Genomic DNA, 22,821 nt, shown 5'->3' on the forward strand with positions numbered 1-22,821 from the left:
TTGAAAGTGGCTTAATTGTGAGCCATGTGTCCCGCCTAGGCTATCTGCATGTTATTCAGGTTGAGACCACAATCGATATTTTATGTGGTTCTACAAAACCAATAACGACTTTACGACAGCCCAGTTGTTGTGTAAATGGCTGTTTGTGGATGTTTCTGTATTTATTAGCTGTCTAACTTGGCTTAGAGATGACGAGGCTACGGTGGGTGGGTGGGATCACCTTTCATCTGTAACTGTTGCAAAGAAAACCTAGACTTGTACATTATTCAGTCTGTTAATTGTTTTATGTTTATAAAATAATTAGAAACTGCTGTTCCATTGCTGCTGCTACCTTCTATACATTGTTTATCTGGTTTTATGAATGTTGAAAATCTCCTTCACAAGGTAAATCCTTTATCCATCCATCTTATTACTGTAATCCATTTTATTTATTACTGTAATCCATCTTATTTATTACTGTAATCCTTATTTAGTAACCTAATCCATTTTATTTATTACTGTAATCCATTTTATTTATTACTGTAATCCATCTTATTTAGTAACCTAATCCATTTTATTTATTACTGTAATCCATTTTAGTAACCTAATCCATTTTATTTATTACAGTAATCCATCTATTTATTACTGTAATCATTATTTAGTAACCTAATCCATTTTATTTATTACTGTAATCCATTTTATTTATTACTGTAATCCATCTTATTTAGTAACCTAATCCATTTTATTTATTACTGTAATCCATTTTAGTAACCTAATCCATTTTATTTATTACTGTAATCCATTTTAGTAACCTAATCCATTTTATTTATTACAGTAATCCATCTATTTATTACTGTAATCCTTATTTAGTAACCTAATCCATTTTATTTATTACTGTAATCCATTTTATTTATTACTGTAATCGATTTTAGTAACCGAATCTATTTTATTTATTACTGTAATCCATTTTAGTAACCTAATCCATTTTATTTATTACAGTAATCCATCTATTTATTACTGTAATCCTTATTTAGTAACCTAATCCATCTTATTTATTACTGTAATCCATTTTATTTAGTAACCTAATCCATTTTATTTATTACTGTAATCCTTCTTATTTATTACTGTAATCCTTATTTAGTAACCTAATCCATTTTATTTATTACTGTAATCCATCTTATTTATTACTGTAATCCTTCTTATTTATTACTGTAATCCTTATTTAGTAACCTAATCCATTTTATTTATTACTGTAATCCATTTTAGTAACCTAATCCATCTTATTTATTACTGTAATCCATCTTATTTATTATTGTAAACCTTATTTAGTAACCTAATCCATTGTATTTATTACTGTAATCCATTTTATTTATTACTGTAATCCATCTTACTTATTATTGTAATTCATTTTATTTAGTAACCTAATCCATTTTATTTATTACTGTAATCCATCTTTTTTATTACTGTAATCCTTATTTAGTAACCTAATCCATCTTATTTATTACTGTAATCCATCTTATTTAGTAACCTAATCCATTTTATTTATTACTGTAATTTATTTAGTAACCTAATCCATTTTATTTATTACTGTAATCCATCTTATTTATTACTTTAATCCATTTTAGTAACCTAATTTTATTTATTACTGTAATCCATTTTATTTATTACTGTAATCCATTTTATTTATTAATCTAATCTGTTTTATTTATTAACCTAATCTTGATTATTTCATAACTTTTTCAGAAAGCATTTCCAAACTGCTTATAATTAATAAATGAGTCAAATAAGAAAACAAAAGTTAAGAAATAGTGAAAATACAAAATAATTTGCTGGGTGAAAAGTTATTGCTGGCGGGCCGGTTCTGGCTGACAGATGTGATTTGGGTGTCGGTTGTCTTATTTGTTGGGATGCACTTTAGAGCTTTATATGTGAGAAGAGGAGGATCTTAAAATCTATTCTGAATTTAACAGGTAGCCAATGTAGGGAAGCTAAGACAGGAGAGATATGATCTCTCTTTTAAATTCTCATCAGAACTCTAGCTGCAGCATTTTGGACAAGCTGAAGACTTTTAACTACATTCTGTGGACTTCCTGAGAGTAATGAATTACAGTAATCCAGACTCCAGACAAATTCATGCACTATAGTCTTGTCCACCAGTTCATGGATTCTGATGGCTTTACAGCCTGACAGGATACAGGAGAAAATACCATCACCTGAAAAGAGATCAAAGGAGCCCATTTTCACCTGAAGCAGCAGATTTCTGCTTTAGCTGAGTCACATTAAAATCTTCTGAAAATGATCAGCATCACATCAGCACACGCCCTGGGGTTCAGGTAGCATTTACAGAAGATTGTGACAGAAGATCAGAAATTTTTATGAGTTGAGTTTTACACAAACGAATGTATAAAGTCTAACAGCTATTCTTTTATTTATTGCACAAACAGCTGATGAGGAGGTAAAGCTGAACAGCACCAAAGAAAAAACCCGTCAGACTAGGCATGAACATAAATATTTAATAAAATAGTCAGTAAATCCACATCAACGAGAAGCTGAACATGCCAACTTTCTCTGCGGTAACTGAACCCATTCCTAGGGGGTGGGTTCTGGATCCTGGACGAGGAACTCCCAACAGCCGATCCATTAATTCACAGCATGAGTCTGACCTGTCCCAGCAGGGCACGGCACACACCAGGATCTTCTCAGAGATTAGAGCTTACACTGAAGTCCAGTTTCAGGACTGAGCCTGCTGCAGTTTGAGCTCCGGCGGAGCCTCGATCACTTCTCCTGACATGAATAGCTCCTGAAACACAAACAATGTTTTGGTCAGTCTGTCTGCAGGCTGACCAATAAGGTGAGACCGCCGACATTCTTGTTGCTAAACTGAACTGTTTAGATGGCTGCCGTCCTTAAACTCTGTTTGTGCGAGGGGCACACCGAGATAAAAGGGTGTGTGTGTGTGTGTGTGCAGAGTGGGGATGAGGGGCTGCCAAGGAGTAATCTCACCTAGGGCACCTGTGTATATTCTTCCTTATACACATCTTTACTGATGTTCCTTTAACAATAAAAACTGTTTTAAGTGTTTAGTAAATTATGTCCAGATGTCCATTTCATAGGTGTGCACACTAATCCACATCCAGGTGTTTTATTATGACATATAGAATAACACACCTGGATTTAACAAAGCAAATAAGTACGAGCCTCCAGTCGCCACTTGTCCCCTCCGTTCAACACCCCTGTGACTCACTGTTGCCCCACCTAGGTGAGCTGCTTCTTCTGATAGCTGAACTGAGCTTGAACCAGATGAAGCCACACTACACATTTGTTTTGCCCTGATACGGTGGACCCAGGTGATCAGGTGACATGGTGCATGCGGTTCTTAGCAAGCAACAGTTCTGACCCAGCTAAGGGTTGGTGCCAGGTGCAGCACTGGTTTGGAACCAAGAAACAGGCGCTTTGGTGCTGGAAAGCCAAAGAACCGGTTCTGGGTCAGGCTCTGGTACCAAACCAGCTTGGTGGTGTTGGGATGTTAGCTACCTTATCATAGATGACTTTAATGATGAGGGAACAGCTGGGACACATGGCCACCTCCTCCCCGTTCTCCAGGTCCTCCTTAAACACACACAGGTTCAGACTCACGCCACTCATGGTTCTGCTCTGCCCAAAACTACAAACCTCCAACCGGACTCAACGATCATCTGGTCTGAAATTCCAGCCGAGCAACAATTTAAACATAGATTTTTTTTACATATAAAGACAAAACTCACTATCAATCATGTTTAAGCACATAAAAACAAATGGGTTGTAACATAATCCCGCAAAACGTTTCAGCTGGTTCGGGTTAGACAGGTTCTAGTGTTGTGTGCAGCAGCTAGCTGTTAGCCGTTAGCTGCCAGTGAGCTCACTTTGGTTATGCTGAAGCGGTCTCCGCAGGGACACGGGAAGTAATACGTGTCGGTCTCCTCGTCTAACTCAAAGTCCTCGATCTCCACCTCATCATGAAACACTGACATGTTTCACCGAAGACACCATAAACTATCTGCTACAGGACAACCCCATGTTTCAAGCGAGCCTTCTTCTTCGGCGGTGCTTTACGGCTGCCTTCGAAGTAGCATAGTGCCACCTGCCGCACCAGATGGTCATTACGCCTAATGAAACCTTCTTCTTCTTCAAACTGTAAATACCACAGCATAAGTCTTCAAGTTTTTCCTCCATTCTCCATCCAACATTTTTTGTGTCCCTCTCTTCTTTTTCCCAGCACAGTTTTAATACATGATGGACTGGATGAGACATATTACTTCCCTTCAGGCTAGCCCACTACATACTTATAAGTTGAGTTCTTCTTAACTTCAAAGGCATCTCTCCCATTTCCACCTGTAGCTGTTACTGGGTTGATTTAAATACATCATTTATCATTATTGAGAACAATAGAGGGCTCACTATACTCCCCTGAGGAGTGCCGTTCTCAATAAAATATTTTTCTGACTAACTTTTCCCAATTTTGACTTGAATATTTCTATCTAACAAAAAATTTCTAATCCATCCAAACATTTGACCGGACGCTGTTATACTTAAACGTCGTTACTCCCAACACTGGGTTAGCTTCAGGCTAGCTTGTAGCTAGTTCGACCGGGTTTCGTCAGTTGATCCCAGCCTTACAGCCCCACCCTCAGCTCCACCTCTCTTCCCTTTTGTGGAATCGTCTGAGCTTGACGGAACCTGTGACACGGTCAAAATGGCGGTGGTGGCCACTTCCCATTTCTCTTCCAAAACGTGTTATTGGAGTCTATGGAAACCCATTGTCCAATATTTATATGGAAACCCATTGTCCAATATTTATATGTCGATGGTACTAATCTATACAGTATTTCTTCTACGTAACACGTCCTCCTCAATTCCCCTCATTTCCATCCCTCCTTACACCAACATAACCTTTAATACTAAAATCCTATATGGACTTCAACCATGTTTCTTATACACATAAATCTGGCTTCTTATTTAGTCCTTCAATAAGTCCTTTGAACTCTTGCACACTTGCTAAAAGACTTCTGGCATTCTGTCAGTTGATCTTCCTGCTTTACCTGATATTCTAGTTATGTTCCCAATGAATTATCTTTTAATGCAAGAACATTTTCTGCTCCTCTTATAATTATTTTTATTTTCTCTGATTTGTGTTTCACCTGATCTGTGCAATTGATAACATAAGCCATGAATAAGACAAGTTTACCAGCTGTCAGTCTTGTCTCACTCACCTCTCCTTGACTCATTTCATCAGCTGCTTTTAGCATTTGTGGGACACCATTTCCCTTTTGAGCTCCCTTCACTGTTTCTGCATAGCTCACATTACTGATTGATTTAATCTGTTGAACTTCCACCGCTCTTTTCCTTACTCCACAACCTCCGTATGTTACTCTATGTTGGCCTCCACAGTTGCAACATTTCTCTTGCACATTATCCTCGCATTTATCATATTTACTGTATGTTCTCCACCACATTTAGGGCACCTCAGTTTCCCTTTGCAAGCTGCAGCAATGTGACCATACCTCTGAAATTTGAAGCACCTTAATGGTGGCGGAACGTACGCTCTGACTGGGAAACTCAAACATCCAACCATGACGGATTTACTCTCCATCCTCTGACCATTCTCTGTTCTCATCAAATGTTTGATGTTATTCAACTCTCCTCCCTGAATACTTCTTTTGAGTTTTTCCAGATCTTCTTCAATCGGATTCCCCAACATCACTCCCCGTGTGAATCTGTTTTCTCCTAACACTTTTTTCTCACACACCACTTTCTTACATATATTGTCAATAGGCACTGCTTTGCATTTCTGTTCTTCAAATTATCAACAGGCTACCATCCCTCAATGTTTTCTCCACCTCCACATCTCCAATCTTCTTTTTCAACTCCCCCGACAACGCTATTGGACTGACTCTGATATTTTCATCTTCCTGCCTAAATTTCAAAATCATCTTAATCTCTTTCTTCTCAACTTTTCTTCGATCTACTCTGCTTTCCTGGAGGTGATGAGCCCAATCGTGCCCTTGCTGCCCTAGAGTTCTTGGGCCCTGGGCAATTGCCCAGCTGCCCATATGGTTAATCCGGCCTTGCCTCAGACCATGACACCCACGAGAAGGGGCGGCGTTAGGCCCGGCTACTTGGGCTCAAGCCCTGAATGTTTTATGAAAAGCCCCGGATCTGAAACGTGGAAGTAACATGCAGTACCAAAGCCCAACAGAGAGGGAGCAGCTGGCAGTAGTTTGTATACAGCCTGCCTGAGCCTCCACCACTGAAGAAGAAGCCCTTCAGCAGCCGGCTTCTTCTACACTCTCTGCCTGAAACGCATGAGTGAAGATGGACATAAGGACGTTTTTTTAGACCAAAAGTACGGCGACAGAACCCCAGCTTTGATGAGACTGGTGTTGACTCAGGTTTGTGAGTCTTATTTGAAAATATTTGTTGTGCTGCTGGTTTGCCTAAAGTTAGCTTATCAGGTAAAGTTGTTGGAGAAAGAAAGGGAATATTTACTATCATCTCACACTAAACACTAACAGGAACAATACTCTGCCCTGAAAATGCTTATTATGTAGCTTCAGATTAAAAATTATGTGGTACAAGACAAATATGACTAGTGCATGTCATGTGTGTGTGCGCGTGTGTTAAGCCCCGGATCTTCTTCAGTTCTGAATCCGCCCCTGCCCGCGAGGAAAGTTGACCATTGAGCAGGATTGATGGTTTATCTCTTGAGGTCCACGTGGCAGGGGTGAGGTGGTGCTCACCCCTGCCACGTGGACCTCAAGGGATAAACCATCAGCCCTGCTCAATGGTCAACTTTCCTGGCGGGGTCACACCCGTTAGGACAGTGGGAGGGTTAAGAAGCTTTACTTCTGGAATTTATTTATTATCATTGTCATTAAATAGAAGTTGGACAGATCAGAGAGAGCTTTAGAGAGAGCTTTATTGCCAGTGCTCCAGCGAACCAGAGCATAGGAACTTGACTTCACAGAACAGCCTGACCAAGGTTACACACACAAATATAGACAGAACAGATACAGGCGGACCACGAGAGCAGCCATAACGGCGCTTATTTCAGTTAGATGAAGAGGGGATTACATGAGGAGAGTTGGGGGAGGGAGAAAAAGGCAGACCAGAGTTACTCCCGGCAGGGAGTTGCTTTACTATGCAAAAAAACACCTCAACATATAAGCACGAACGTCACAGTTCACAACATGAGACTTCGGGGGGTGTGGGGGGGGGGGGGTGGAGGGGGCTGGGATCCTGAGTCCTCAGCGGGAGCAGCCCGTGTGGCGCTCAGCCAACTGTGTCCACAGGTGGGTGGGAGGTCACGGGAAAAGGCAGAGCACGTTGAGTTCCTGCATTCTGATGGCCTCGCTAGGCAGAGACCACAATCTGAAGGCGGGGGGGGGGGGGGGGGGGGGGGGGGGTTCACAGCATCTGTCTGCATTCCTTCCGTCGTGGGGGTTGTTGCACGCAACTCCAAGGCTGCTATGGTGTCAGATTGGATAACATGACTTGGTTTGGGTCAGGCAGAGATAATTTTCCTCTCTGCCTTAAAGTCTGTATTGATCATTCAAGTCCTCCCGTGAAGACAATTCAGGTATTAAACATCTCCACACCGTCCAGTGACCCCCTCTGAGATGACATCCATTTTGCGCACTAATTCTGGCAACGCAGCAAGGACATTGTCCAGCTTACGGTTCACCTCGAGTAACGTCCCAGTCTGTGAGGCGTCCGCCCTGGCGGTGCTTGCCATGGGTGCGGGTCGCACTCCAATCGCTCCTGACTTCCCGAATTTCCAGAAAACCAGATATCCTCCCACTCCAAACAAGAAATCCAGTGATCGTCAGACCAAATATCCACATATCTTCGACGTCCTCAATGGACAGCTGAGAAAGACAAACGATCCTCCAGACCTTCCAGGAATCGAGCGCATATCCCGCTGCGTGTGTCCCTTGAGGACAGGTGGGAGCCCCCTCCTCCGTTCTCATCGTGGAAAAGATTTTATCAATCGCGTTGAATGACCAATTAATTAAATCCATTTCTAAAAAATAGGGATTTCAGAGGAAATGCAGAGAAATGCAGAGAAGCGCTCTGTAGGCAGACGGGACTTGATTATGACTTGAAAATTCAAAGTTAAGGACTTGGACCTGACTTGGACTTTCACATCATTGACTTTGGACTCGACTTGGACTTGGTTGTCTTTGACTTGGACTTGACTCGAGACTTGACTGGAAAGACTTGTGACTTACAGTACTTGTGACTTGCAAAGCAGTGACTTGGTCACACCTCTGGATATTAGCGCTAGCTTGTTCAAACAGCGGGCGGATCTGGACTCTGATTGGTTCTTTTCTCATCTAGTCCCATCTGTTCCATTTGCTGATTGGTTCTTTTTTTGTTTGCTGATTGGATTTCCGTTACTATCAGTTTTTGTTGTTGTCTTTATTTGTCAGCAAAAATGTTGATCAATATTTGTCATAATTTGGTCTTTTATAGAAGTACAAATTAAAGTTTTCGTTTTGTTTTAGTTTGCAAAAATATAGTCGACATGAAAAAAAACCCCAACTAAAATATTTCATCAACAAAAGTAACACTGATGTAAACATGAGTTCCTGTATCTAGAAGCTCTTTACACTAAACACACCGTAGAACCGGTTCTGTTCCAGAACCCAAGGGAGAATCCAGCATATAGAGGTTCAGAGAACGTGGTGCTGAAGGTGTAGAGGTGGATCAGTGAGTCTGAGATGACTCTGTAGAAGCTTAGAGTTCCAGCAAGACAGTCCACATACACCGCTACCCTGTTAGAGATGGAGGTGGAGGAGCGGATGGAGACCCCCTTTTCATTGTACCAGGCAGTGTAATGACCACGACCAGAGCAGCTCAGACACCAAGAGTCCATGTTCCTTCCAAACTCGCAGATGGCCCGTTCTCCTGTCCTCTGGATGCGCCTGTAGCTGACGGATACGTCAACCTCGCCCTCCCACTCCACCTCCCAGAAACAACGGCCAGTCACAGTGTCTCTACACATCAGCTGAGGGCAGTAGCCTTCAAACCTGTCTGGATGATCTGGATAGGGTTGAAGCTGGTCCACGTGCGTCACCTTCCTGTTGTTGTTAGACAGTTTCAGGTGTCTGTTCACGGTGTTTGTGTCGATAGTGAGCTGACAGGAATCTGAAGGAAAGAACAAACAGCTGAGTTACCTGGATGCTCATGTCTGATGTAACAGTTCAACAGGTGATACGACACATGTTCACCAAGGTCTTTTACTAAATCCCCTCTCACACCGAGTGATCTCAGCTATTTTATTCCTCACAGTTTCAGTACCTTCCAGAATGAGCTGTTTCACAGCCCTGTCACTTCATGTAAATAAACTGTTGCTTGCCACACCCACCCACTCCCTGATTGGCTGCTATAAGATGAGAAGCTTGGATATCTGGGAGGGATGACGGAAGTGATGCCACCAACATCGGTGATACTCTGACGAAGGTGACAGCAGTAGATGAAACTGTCAGCAAGAAGGTAAAAACAAGCTCTATTAAGCCTAATTTATGCTTCTCCGTCTGCGTCAGTGCGGAGACACACAACGCCATTATCCGTCCTTGCGTAGGGATCCGGCAGGCACGCAAGTACATACGGAGTCGAGCCCACTTTTTCAAACATCCGTCGAACGAGACGGATTACGCAAGCTTGTGATTGGTCAGGACGCCGCTGTTGTTTACAGCGACGCCATTGCAAAGAGAGCCGAGGATAACTAGCGGCAGACACGGAGCAGCTTGAAGAATACCTCGCGAAAAAACTCTAAAAATATGAACGTTTCATCCTCCCGTGACTGGAGGGGTGAAAAGATGCGCAGCAAGCGTTTTATTTGTGGACGGAAATGACAGGAAACGTGGGTTTAGAGGTGGGGAGCGCATGAAGAGGTGGGAGAATGAGAGACAAATATGTTCGTGTTAAAAAGTCTCTTATATACACAAAAAACACAATATAAACAAATGATCTTGGACCGATACATGACAGGATACCACAGAACAGCGCTACGCTCTCTGTGGTCCTGCCGGGCAATTGCTTTGCAACACTCTCCAGGAGACGGAGAAGTATGAGAGCAAAACGCTTCCGTCAATCCGTGCGTGTCTGTCCCCTGCGGAGCTGACGGAGAAGCATAAACCAGGCTTTACTGTGTGTGTAGAAAAGAACAGACATGGGAGCACTTCTAGTGGGGGCTCATGTCTGGAGAGTTAGATTGTTGCTTTTATTGGTAGCATTAGCTTAAGTCACTACTCAAGTTAATCATTTCCATCTATGCAAGTGTATCGATACAAAGATAATTCTGGTAATTCTAGTTGTTCAAGATAAAGACAGAGCTGTACAAAAACTATAAATGAAAAGCAGCCTTTAAGGCCAGATTCAGCGCTGCTCTAAAGATAAAGAAGTAAATCAAATAAAATCCTACTCACACTTCCTCAGGCCAGGTGTCAGCCACTGGACACCAGCAGGCTCCACCCTGGAAGTGGGGTGATAAGACCATCAGTGTCCGTACATGTGATAGTTCTGACCAGTTCCCCCTCTCTCGTTAGAAACCCTGTAGGTCTTACCGGACAGCTTCCAGTCTCTCCAGGCCAGCTGTCACCAACATCAGGCCAGCGTCTCCTGGATGGTTGTAGCTCAGGTCCAGCTTTCTCAAACGGGACAGGCTGGAGCTCAGAGCTGAGGTCAGAGATGCACAGCCACCTTCTGTGATCAGACATCCAGACAAGCTACAACAAAGGCAAAATCATTATCGACTGCTCTAACCCGGTGAGAAATATAAATGTTCAACTCTATATACCATGTCACCACATGACGACAGATGTTGTCTCTATCCAACCATAAACCAACCAACGCAGAGAGAAAAGATGCAAACTTCTGGTCTAATTTTACACCTTATTGCTGCTTTAGTGCAGCTTCACTAACTGTCCACCTACCCTCTGTAAATATGCTTAATGTGATAGAATATTGTTAGATAAGGAGATAACAGATTAACCACTGTAAACGCATCTGGATGGTAGACCTGTTAGGAGAAAGTTCCAGGGCTGTGTTCTGTCTGAATCCACTGCAGAATTCATGTTAACGTTAAGTTTCTTGCTGTGATGAACAGCTCAAGTTTATCAGAAAAATATGGGTTTCCATCCCAATTTATGGAAATTTAATATGTAAAAATGGTAACCCAAGATTCTTTGTTTACATCCTGAAATTAGTGAATTTAATAATAATAATAATACATTTTATTTCAACAGCGCCTTTCTGAACACTCAAGGACACTTTACAGAGATAAAATACACAATAAAAGATAAAACAGCATAAAACAAACAGACAGATTGGAGCAAAGAGAGTAATTATTGGAATGCTAGACGGAACAGGTGGGTTTTGAGTCTGGCGTTAAAGAGAGTGAGGGAATCAATGTTACGGAGGTCAGGAGGGAGGGAGTTCCAGAGCTGGGGAGCAGAGCGGCTGAAGGCCCTGCTCCCCAGAGTGACCAGACGGAAAGGTGGGATAGAGAGGTGGAGGGAGGAGGAGGACCTGAGGGAACGGGTGGAGGTTGAAGGATGAAGGAGGTCTGAGAGGTACGGTGGAGCTAGGTTATGGATGGCTTTGAATGTATATAGCAGAATTTTGAATTGGATTCCGGAAGTGACTGGGAGCCAGTGGAGCTGCTGAAGAACAGGGGTGATGTGGTGGAAGGAGGGAGTTCTGGAAATGATGCGGGCTGCCGATTTCTGGAGAAGTTGGAGTTTACGGAGGGTTTTGTGAGGAAGAACGAAGAGAAGAGCGTTGCAGTAGTCAATACGGGAAGTGATGAGGCTGTGGACAAGGATGGCGACCGAGTGAGTAGTGAGGGAGGGGCGTAGGCGGTTAATGTTACGTAGATGGAAGTAGGCAGACCGGGTAATGTTGTTTATGTGGGACTGGAAGGATAGTGAGGAGTCGAGGATGACACCCAGACTCTTGACCTGAGGGGAGGGGGAAACTAAGAAGTTGTCGACGGGAAGTTTAAAGCTGTGGATTTTGGATAGTAAAGAGTTAAAATGTAAATAAGATTATTTGTAACAATCCTTAGTTAAAACCTTAATTAAAATGTTTAAAAACAGGTTAAATACTGAAAAAGTAACTGTGAAAGTAAAAATGTATAAGGTAGTAAAATCTGAGAAAATAAAAGTTTCTTGTTTAATTTAAAGACTAGAATATGTTTAACCTTAAAGTATACTTTTACTTAGAACTGAAGTACTCACCTTCTATTTAAATTACAGATGTTGGTTGGAATGCTTTTAAGTTTGTGTTACCTTTAAAACGCACTGTGTTTTTTCTGTGTGTGACCTTTAAACCGCTGGTTGTCTAGGTGGTGTCCTGAAAACAACGTGGGCTACATTGATAATTGGAAAACTTTTCTGGGAAAACCTGGTCTGATGCGGAGAGACGGCATCCATCCCTCTTTGGATGGAGCAGCTCTTCTTTCTGGGAACATGGCCAGTTTTATTAGTCCTCCATGACTACCCAGGGTCCAGACCAGGAAGCAGAGTCGTAGTTTAACCCAGCCCTCTGCAGCTTCTGTACTGTTACCCACCCACTACCCCATAGAGACAGTGTCCTGCCCACGGCCAAAAGCACACAGATTAAATATCAGGCTTAATAAAGCAAATCATGGAAATCTCATAAATATTAGAACAAATTTAACTGAGCAGAAAACTAGAAACATTAAATGTGGGTTGTTGAACATTAGATCCATTTTTTCTAAGACTTTGTTAGTTAATGAGTTGATTTGTGATAATCAGATCTCTTTGCTCTCTCACAGAATCCTGGCTGCAGCAAGAGGACCAGTGTTGGGAGTAATGCGGTACAGAAGTAATTAATTACTGTAATGCATTGCTTTTTGTTGTAATGTGGTAATGTAAGGCATTACAGGGAAAGAAAATGGTAATATTTACTCGGTACAATTGTCAGTAACGCAGTAATTACAATGCATTTTAAACCCAGAATCAAGATGCGTTTCTTAAAAATTCAAATTGCGGGAAACCTGAAAAAAGTTCCAGTATCTGCATATATGACGTCATTTATGGACTCCGCTTTGCGGGCAGAGAGGACACAGCGGTACCGGCTCAACTACTCCAGCGGCATCCTCCACGCGGCCGCTGTAGCATTCACAAAATCGCTCCACTAAAACAAAATAATTCACCTGCGATCGTTCATATCAGCGCATGTTCTCTGGTATTCTGTACTTTTCTGACGTGCTTTGCCTCATCTGAGTTAATCTGGGCTCCGGTGATTTCAACTCATTGCTGCTGGAGCGCCGCACATGTGAAGATCCCTTTGGCTGATAGTTAGAAAGTAGGAAATCTAGGAAACAATTTTTCTGGAATACGGAGAAAACATGCAGCATGCAGGAAGGTTAGAGAGAGAAAGGGCGGGAAATTATTCAAATAAAATCAAGAAAACAAAACAAAGGGCTTGAAAAGACAAAAAGTAGGTAGATTTATCCCCAATACCCATTTTTACCAGTGAAAAGCAATAATATATAAGCATTTAATATTTATACATGTGATAGAATCAGATCACCCCAGAAGGCAGTCCCACATCCAGGGCCGTATCAAGGCATTTGGGGACCAAGGCAAATATAGGCTTGGAGCCCCCCACCACCTCACTCCCTGCTCAGTTAATATAAGATGGCAGCGTGCTGAGAGTACAGATTGTTGTTGCTTTTATTTAATAAACAATCATTTTAAAGATCTGTTTTTAACAGCAACCCTAGCTCAGACACCACATCACCTTCATGAAGTAACATCATGAACTAAAGCATCAGTTTGTGAGGGGCTAGAAATGAAAATGTTGCCCTCTGCTACGTTCCTCAGTCAGTCAGTCAGTGTGTGACTGACAATTCAAACATTGGGTTTAGTGCAGTAACATAAAATATGTTGTTCATCTCCATGAAGACACTAAACTGAAAACTCATTTCAAACACATCAGCAGTCATCTGTAGGAAATAACTTTGAGCTAAAAAAAACAAAATCTAAAATTGTATGAAATGGCTTTGTTAAAAATAAATAAACACATTCTAACCTTAGACTTTCCAGTTTACAGTGGTGACTTTCCAGTCCAACTGAAAGGAGCTTTACGCCCGAATCTCCCAGGTCGTTGTTGCTCAGGTCCAGTTCTCTCAGATTAGAGGACTGGGAGAAGAGAACTGAGGACAGAGCTTCACAGCCTCGCTCAGACAGGTTACAGCCACTCAGCCTGAACAAAATTTGGGTGCACAGGAGAGCAGAGTTATCTACACTGCTTTGATATTTAATGTGCCGTTCATTTGTTTACTTTTTATGGCGGAGCCGCGGAGTATACTTACAGAGCTCTGTTGGAGGCTTTGACCACCGGCAGAAGCCTCAGAAGAACCTCCTCTGAAGCAGAGTACTTCTTCAGGTCAAACACATCCAGATCTTTTCCTGATGACAGTAAGATGAAGACCAGAGCTGACCACTGAGCAGGAGACAGTTCATCTGTAGAGAGGCTTCCTGAACTCAGAGATCGTTGTATCTCCTCCACTAGAGAAGCATCCTTCAGTTCATTCAGACAGTGGAACAGGTTGATGCTTTTCTCTGGACACGTATTCTCACTGATCTTCTCCTTGATGTACCGGACTGTTTCCTGATTGGTCTGTGAGCCACTTCCTGATTGTGTCAGCAGGCCTCGTAGAACAGTCTGACTGGTCTGCAGTGAGAGACCCAGGAGGAACCGGAGGAACAAGTCCAGGTGTCCATTTGGACTCTCTAAGGCCTTGTCTACAGCACTCTGATGAAAAGGCTTTACTCTGCAGAATATGCTGAGATATTTTAACAGCCAAAAACTTTCAGCTTCCAAGAGATTGATGCCAGAATTGATGAAAGTCATGTGGACATGAAGAGCCGCCAGAAACTCCTGAACACTCAGATGGACGAAGCAGAACACCATGTCCTGGTACAGTCCTCGCTCCTCTTTAAAGATCTGCGTGAACACTCCTGAGTTAACCAGCACTTTCCTGATATCGACGCCACACTCCGACAGGTCTGATTCATAGAAAATCAGGTTTCCTTTCAACAGCTGATCAAAGGCCAGTTTCCCCAGAGACTCGATAATCTTCCTGTTCTCTGGACTCCAGTGTGGATCTGCCTCAGCTCCTCCATCGTACTTGATCTTCTTGACTTTGGTCTGAACCACCAGGTAGTGAATATACATCTCAGTGAGAGTCTTGGGCAGCTCTTCTCCCTCTCTGGTTTTCAGTATGTCCTCTAGGACGGTAGCGGCGATCCAGCAGAAGACTGGGATACGACACATGACGTGGAGGCTTTGGGCTCCCTTGATATGGGAGGTGATCTTGCTGGCCTGCTCCTCATCACTGAATCTTTTCCTAAAGTACTCCTCCTTCTGTGGGTCAGTGAACCCTCTGACCTCTGTCACCATGCCAACATACTCAGAAGGGATCTGATTGGCTGCTGCAGGTCTTGTGGTTATCCAGAGGCGAGCAGAGGGGAGCAGGTTCCCCCTGATGAGGTTTGTCAGCAGAACATCCACTGTGGTGGACTCTGTAACATCAGTCAGGACCTCCTTGTTGTGGAAGTCCAGAGGAAGTCGGCACTCGTCCAGACCATCAAAGATGAACACAACCTGGAGTTCTTCAAAGCTGCTGATTCCTGCCATTTTGCTTTTAGAGAAGAAGTGACGGACAAGCTCCACCAAGCTGAACCTCTTCACCTTCAGCATATTCAGCTCTCTGAAGGTGAACGGAAACAACAAGTGGACGTTCTGGTTGGCTTTGCCCTCGGCCCAGTCCAGAGCGAACTTCTGTGTTAACACTGTCTTCCCGATGCCTGCCACTCCAATTGTCATCACTGTTCTGAATGGTTCTTCTCTTCCCGGCGGGAGTTTAAAGATGTCTTCATGTCTGATCGTTGTTTCTGGTCTATATTGCTTCCTGGATGCTGTCTCAATCTGTCTGACCTCATGATCACCACTGACTATTCCAGTCCTCCCCTCTATGATGTAGAGCTCGGTGTAGATCTCATTAAGAGGACTTCTTGCTTTAGAAACACCTTCAGGTACACACTGGTATTTCTCCTTCAGTGTAGACTTGAGTGTATACCGCCAGGAAAAACGACACCCTAAAAAACAAAAACAACGTAGTAAAGAACCATTTAAAAGGTGGATGTTTTCTGATCACGTGCATGAATCATTACTGGTGAGGAGAAGCAGCTCTGGATGGACGGACAGACAGAAGGATGGGTGGGTGTTAAAGTAAGAAACCTGGAGGGTACATGGCTCTGTTTATTTATACAGCGCCAAATCATGACAAAAGACGTCTGCAGGTACAAAGTAAACATTCCAGCTGAGTTGAGTAAAGAAGACGGGGTGACATGAGTCATAAAAGCTTTGATTTTCACTTCTGAAAGTGACGTCGTTTTTCGATGTAAACATCAAAGAAAACATCAGGAAAGGTGCAGTTCTGTTGGGCAAGACCCTTTTTTCCTTTTTGGGAATTTTTTGCCTGTTTATTACATATTTAACATTGTTTAATTTTTCTGTATTTTTTTTAATTTAAAACAAAGACTTTTTGCACTACTACTACTTTGGTAAAATGAGTATGCCCCCCCCCCCCCCACACACACACACACACACACAGAGACAGCGCTCCTTTGATCGCCGTGAGATGGGGTGGAGGGGGTGCGTGCACGGAATGCCAGGAGCAATTATGACATTAGCGTGAAGGGACCTGTAAATATTAGAGGGGACAAATCTGTAAAAGAGGAAAATAATAAACAGCGCGACAGAAAAGGGAAAACAGGGTAGTATGAAATCATTTCCTGTCATGTCTGTACATGTAACTGTATATGGTGACTAATCTGCTGCAGCTGAACCTTGATTAGAAGAAAATCGTGAATAGAGCTCCAGGAGTTGACATCACTTCTCCCGGCATGCAACAGTTCAAATCGAAACGGCGCCATATTGGCAGGCAGAAGCCGGCAGCTGGACTATTTGTTATTGTCAGAAAACTCAATCAAACGGGAAATATGGTAGATTCCTGTTGTGCCCCAGGATGCAGAACAGACGCGGACGACATAAGGAATGAGCCATCTACAGGATTCCCCAAGATCCGGAGCGCCGCAAACGTTGGATCATTGTAATAAAACGCGCTAGTGACCGGGCTAAAATGAAGCTGTGGGATCCCGAGAGTAAAGGTTTTCGCTTATGCAGCGACCGCTTCATATCAGGTACTTAAACCAACGTTTCCTCAACTGTGTATGGTATTTATTTTAAATGCTTTCATTACGGTTCTTAGTGGGCTTCCTAAACTTATTTTGGCGTGGCTTTTTCTGTCTTATTACTCATAGCAACAAGTAAACATCACGTAAAACGTTGCCTCGTGAGTTCTGCGTGCTGCCGTTTACGTGTTTTATGATCACAGCAATTAACCGGCTAAGCTGTATTTAATTTTGAAGCAATGGTTGATCAGTTGCCAGATCACACATAAAAAGCACTTTGGATTGCTATTATCTGTCTCACCGAGACGGATCTCAAACAGATCCTGAGACGCTCCTGCCTGACATATTTATTTTATTCATGGAAAACAATCAGACTAGTGATTTCTCTTGGCGTTCAGTTTATACATTCAAACAGCACAGCACTCTATTTAAACTTCTTACATGTAAATCTGTTATTTGTCCATCCATCCATCCATCCATTTTCATCCGCTTATCCGGAGTCAGGTTACGGGGGCAGTAGCTCCGGGGAAATCCCAAGGGGTTCCCTGGCCAGGTCCGGTAAGAAGTCCGCTCCGACAGCTTCTGGCGTTTTTAAAAAGTATCCCAGGGGCACGGTAAGGGTCGGAGATGTTTAGTCTATTTAATTTCTGACTATATAAAACGATTTCTTCGGTTTTAAAGTGTGAAGTAAACTCAGACGAAGTAAAATCCAAGCCGATCCCGTTCATGTTCATGTTTAAGATCCGTGTTTGTTTACCTTTCTTGACTGCCAATATGGCGTCTACTAACTGAGAGCCACGTGGGGTCCGGAGCTCTATTGAACTGAAATCTCAATTTCTGGTACAAAAATGAACGAAATTCAAACTTTCCCTGAAATGGTTCAATCCTAGTAAAAGACGTTTAAAAAATTTGTTTAAAGATGTTTAAATAAAATATTGAATTTAACTCTGTGTCTATGTTTTCTATGTTTTTTTTAAATATATTTCATTAATTATCAATATGATTTTTTTTTAGCACCCAACCCTAGTATACAATCCTGGAAGGACGGGTGGGTGGATGGATAAGTACGAAGCTTGAGTGAAATCTTACTGCTCTGAAGATGTTCAGCCATCTTGTCCTGCTTCATCCTCCTGAGAAAGTGCTGCATGACCTTCAGAAATGCTTCTCTAGCGCTCAGCTGGTCTTCATCCTCACACTCCATCATCTTCTCATGAACCGTCTCACTCTCTGAGGAAACTGGGTCATCTGGACTAAGAACCTTCTGGATCATCTTCAGTTCATTCTTTACAAAAGTAACAATGTTGTCCTCCAGCATCTGGAGAAGAATAATAAATAGAATGACTTATCACCATGACAACCCACTGGACCACAGAGTGAAGCCCGGAGGTGACTGTAAACACAACAATGTAAGAAGTAGTTGATATTATACAGACCACAAATAAAGATTCCACGTGGGTTTGGTGCTGTGGTGCAGACGGATAACTGTGGACCTCTGACATCTGCTGATCCAGTCTGTTAAGAAATCATGAAGAATTATCTCACGTATCCTCCCAGAAACACACAAGGAAGAGAGACCAGGCACGGTTTTAACAGATCAACTGTGTAACGGAACGAAATGACTGTTTTCCATCTAAAAGTCCCCCCCACCCCCACCCCCCAACCCACCCAGCAAGATCTAATCTACATGAGATATTGCTCAAGATCTCATAAATTTGCTTCTAAAGAAGACCAAGGACTCTCTCTTTTTAATAAATCAAAGAACTCTATTTTTAATAAGCTAATCAAACAAAGTGTTAGTCAATAATAAAATGTGAACCAATTTGTGAAATCAAAATATTAATGACTTTATTATAATCCTACAGAATATAATAAGTAACATAACTTTAAATGTTGCCACTAGGACTGATCTCACGTAGCGTTAAGACATGACACGTTGCTTTACTGATCCAATCAGAATCTTCCAGATCTGACGGAGGCGTGGTTTTGGTGGTGCTTGGTAAATCTGACATCTTTTCATTCGACCATAAACCAAAACATCCGAAGTATAAAACTATGCCCACGCCATCTTTAATGCCAGTTCAAAGTGTTCTAGAGAAGTTGTCGGAGTGGCCAATCCGTAACTTTCCTCTTCAGCCGAAAGAACCAACGGCAAGCTGGATAAAATCTGTTGCTGTTCCAGCTGCTGCAGCGGTTCCTTTCAGAATAAAAGCTGAACCATCACGACCCCTTTTTGGGTCTCGCTAGATGCCAATAAAACTGTCGTGACCCGGAAGTATCTCAAAGACTGGACTGGTCGGTGACCGCGGCTGTGCTACAGGCTTCGGCTCCAGAAAAGGTCCAAGCTGGACCTCTACACCTCCTGATCTAGACGGGGACTTCCGAAAGGGTATGTAGATCGACAAAGTGGCGTCTCAATGTGTGTTTATGAATCTCCAAACCAAAGCTTAGCGCGAAAATATCTTCTTCACTCCCACCAGAACTAATCGTTTCTCCGGATTTGCTAGTTCTGAACAACATACACCATTCTCAGTCTTACCTCACCTTAGTTACACCATACACCTAGTGTTGAAGTTAGTCTAGTTTTAATTTTAGTAAGAAATCTTTAAACTTTTGAAACTTGACTCACTCTCTTTTATTGAAGTTAATACAGAGTTTTGCTCAATCCCTGCAATAAAAAGATCCAATCTTCTGGTTAAATCTACTTAAAGATCCATTAAGGTGATATTTCATATTTCTGTCATGACTCCCAATCTTTCACCCTCCTCTGCCTCCTCATCAAGCCTTCAGCCTTCATGCAGCACACCTGGTCCCCTCATCAAGCTGCAGCCGAGCCCTGTTTCCACAGCAACCTCAGCCTCATCAGCTTCATTCATCTCACCTGTTCCTGTAATCAGCTCATCCCACACACCTGCTCCCTCTGCTATTTAAATCCCAGCCTGCTCTCCAACCAGTGCCAGATTATTGAACGCTCCTTGCTAGTAAATCTTCCAGCCTTTTACCCTGCCTGATCTCAGCCTCCGGACCTCGTTTTCACTCCTACTAAATCAACTGAAGCTCTTTCCTGTTTCAGAGCCTGACAACAACCCGTACTGCACACCGGAAGCATCAGCGGCGGGAACGACGCTGCTTCAGACAGAACCGTTATGCCGGGGACACACCGGCCGCGGAAGCACCGAGAAGCGAATCGCTCACGAAATTCGGCCGCTGCTCGCCGCTCCTCAGTTCAAATCAGACGCGCCCCAGTCGAGGCGCTCCTCGGCTCCGCTGTAGTTTTTCTTTTAAACACTTGGTGTCCTCCATTTCCTCTCTGCCTTTTCTCAGCTCTTTTCCTCTACGTTTGAGTGTGTGTGTGTGTATGTGTGTGTGTTCTAGCTCACCTCTCTGCTGCCTTAAAGAGAATCTCAAGATCCTTAGATTGGTCGCTCTTGAAGGACACACAGCTGGGTTCGGGTCCTGGTCCAGATTTAGGCTCTTGCTGATTCCTGTAAATTAATATTTTGTGTTGATGAGAGCGGAGCTGACACATGGCAAAGATCAGTGACCGCATGCAATCTCCTGGGTTTTCTGACATAGGACCTTTTAACTGATTAGAGGGAGGGACTGATAAGTAGCGATGAAGAAAATAATCTAATAATAGATTTACTGAGATGCGGAGATAACTGATTATAGTGGAAATGCAGCAGTGTGGCATCCTGATTAGTCAGAGTGGACGTGTCCTCCACATTTATCAGTAGGAGATATCGGTGCGCCTTGATGTGGTGTTGCAAGGCTGAGCGCTGGAGTTCTAACCAGAGAAGAAGAAGAAAATATAATTTCTATAGCGCCTCTCAAGATAAAAATCACGAGGCGCTTCACAAAAACAAAAAATGTAAAAATTTTAAAAAGAATTTAGAAAATGTTTAAAAATATATTTTAAATGAGCAAAAATAGACAATTGTGATTAAAAAATGTAAAGAAAGAGAGAGAGGGAACAGGAAAGAGGGAAATCAGTGAATCCTGAGGAAGGTGGGACAGGTGGGGAGAGCAGAATAAAGAGAGAGGGGTGAAGAAGGTCATACAAAAAGAGACCAAATATGCACTGAGTAAGCCTGATGGGTTGAGTCTTGCTATTCCAGCTCGGGCAGCGAGAGAGCGAGATGCACGGTATATCTGTCCTCCATCCGTCTGATATCTGCACATCTGTACAGCAACCAGAACTGATGTCTGAGTACCGAACACAAGCCTCACAGTCTTACTCTCACAGGTAGAGCGTTATAGATTCAGCTGGATTCCTCCACTTGATATCTAAACTTTACTAGATGCTTTTGGTTGTTTTTAATCCCAAAGAACACAGAGACAGAAATGAAGAGAATGGGGGGAGTTCACAACGATAAACAAATGATGTACAAGATTCACTAAGCAGTCAGTTCTGGTGGTTTGTTGTACACTTGCCATCCAGTCTGTTGCATTCAGATGATCAGATATAGTGGCGACAGCAGCCTGACTGTTTAAGGAGTCATGGATACTAAATAAGTCCCGACTGATGACAAGGAAAATGTTCAAATCTCATCAGAACGTTGCTGAGCACGCTGTTGCTAAAAAAACAGTTTGACCCAGAAGTCTCGTGTTCGTTTGAGAAAGAAATTCTCTTTTCTTTGGACAATGATGCCTAGAGACCAGCGTACTGCTCCAGCCTTTGTGAATGTTTTAGGGTTCACCGTGTTTCTTTAAAACGACTCTTGAGCAGAGGAAAAAAAAGAATGGCCTCATTACAAAGTTATGGTATAACGTGAATAATAAACTGTCCGATAACAGTGTAATCGTGTTTTTATCCTCTTTATGGATTAGATAGATGTGAACACTAATTTTCTCGATATCGAATTTAGCAGCAAAGGACTTTCTGATGACGGAGATTCACCCTTTAAATCATGTTCTCGTATGAAATTTAACTTGTGATATATCTGTTTCCTGAGAGGAAGAAGATATAATAGTGTTTTAGAAAGTGCAACTAAAATGTAATATTTAATATACTTATTAATTCATTAATTTCACTTTTAATGTTTGGATATCTCTGAACACCTACTTTAACTGTTTTAACAAATAGGGAGACCAGAAACATCAAATAGCTAAGTTAAAGCTAAGCTACAATTGCTGACTGCTTTATTGATGTAGCTTTTGTGTTAGCTTGTGAACTCCCTGCATTAGTAAGACTGCGTGTTGATACCATCGACATTTAAATATTGGACAATGGGTTTCCATACGCTCCAATAACACGTTTTGGAGGAGGAATGGGAGGTGGTCACCACTATGGGGTGCCATTTGTAAAGTCAAACAGTCATAATCTAACAGCAATATTTTTGGTTATTTAGCATATCATAAGAGAAAAAATTGGGAGTTCACTTTTTCGAAGTCATATTTTCATCATGTTATTCATACATTTATAAATGTTAAAGTTTCCAAATAAATATTTAGTTAGCAAGCTAAATATTTAATTTGTAGTTAAATATTTATTTTGCAAACTAAATATTTAGTCCTGATCTTAATATTTAGTTTGTAAAATAAACATTGAATTCACTAACTAAATATTTAA

The 22,821-nt window shown here is 42.2% G+C and overlaps 2 protein-coding genes across 2 annotated transcripts; both read right to left on the minus strand.

Moving 5' to 3' along the window:
* Window positions 1-2,474: 2,474 nt before the first annotated feature.
* On the minus strand, window positions 2,475-4,340 carry dph3 (diphthamide biosynthesis 3). The gene is made up of 3 exons (XM_015954477.3): window positions 3,882-4,340; window positions 3,514-3,588; window positions 2,475-2,779 (listed from the first exon to the last, which is right to left on the minus strand). Exons 1-3 carry the CDS (start codon window positions 3,987-3,989, stop codon window positions 2,711-2,713), a joined length of 252 nt encoding a protein of 83 aa, XP_015809963.3. The 5' UTR covers window positions 3,990-4,340; the 3' UTR covers window positions 2,475-2,710.
* Window positions 4,341-6,916: 2,576 nt separating this feature from the next.
* On the minus strand, window positions 6,917-22,737 carry LOC107382358 (protein NLRC3). The gene is made up of 8 exons (XM_015954476.3): window positions 20,630-22,737; window positions 18,686-18,764; window positions 18,342-18,567; window positions 14,366-16,154; window positions 14,083-14,256; window positions 10,587-10,748; window positions 10,449-10,495; window positions 6,917-9,165 (listed from the first exon to the last, which is right to left on the minus strand). The coding sequence occupies exons 1-8, from the start codon at window positions 20,941-20,943 to the stop codon at window positions 8,624-8,626; spliced, it is 3,333 nt and encodes a 1,110-aa protein (XP_015809962.3). The 5' UTR covers window positions 20,944-22,737; the 3' UTR covers window positions 6,917-8,623.
* Between the last annotated feature and the right edge of the window lie 84 nt (window positions 22,738-22,821).

This window comes from Nothobranchius furzeri, chromosome 7 (assembly GCF_043380555.1).
Source record: "Nothobranchius furzeri strain GRZ-AD chromosome 7, NfurGRZ-RIMD1, whole genome shotgun sequence".
NCBI classification, from domain to species: domain Eukaryota; kingdom Metazoa; phylum Chordata; class Actinopteri; order Cyprinodontiformes; family Nothobranchiidae; genus Nothobranchius; species Nothobranchius furzeri.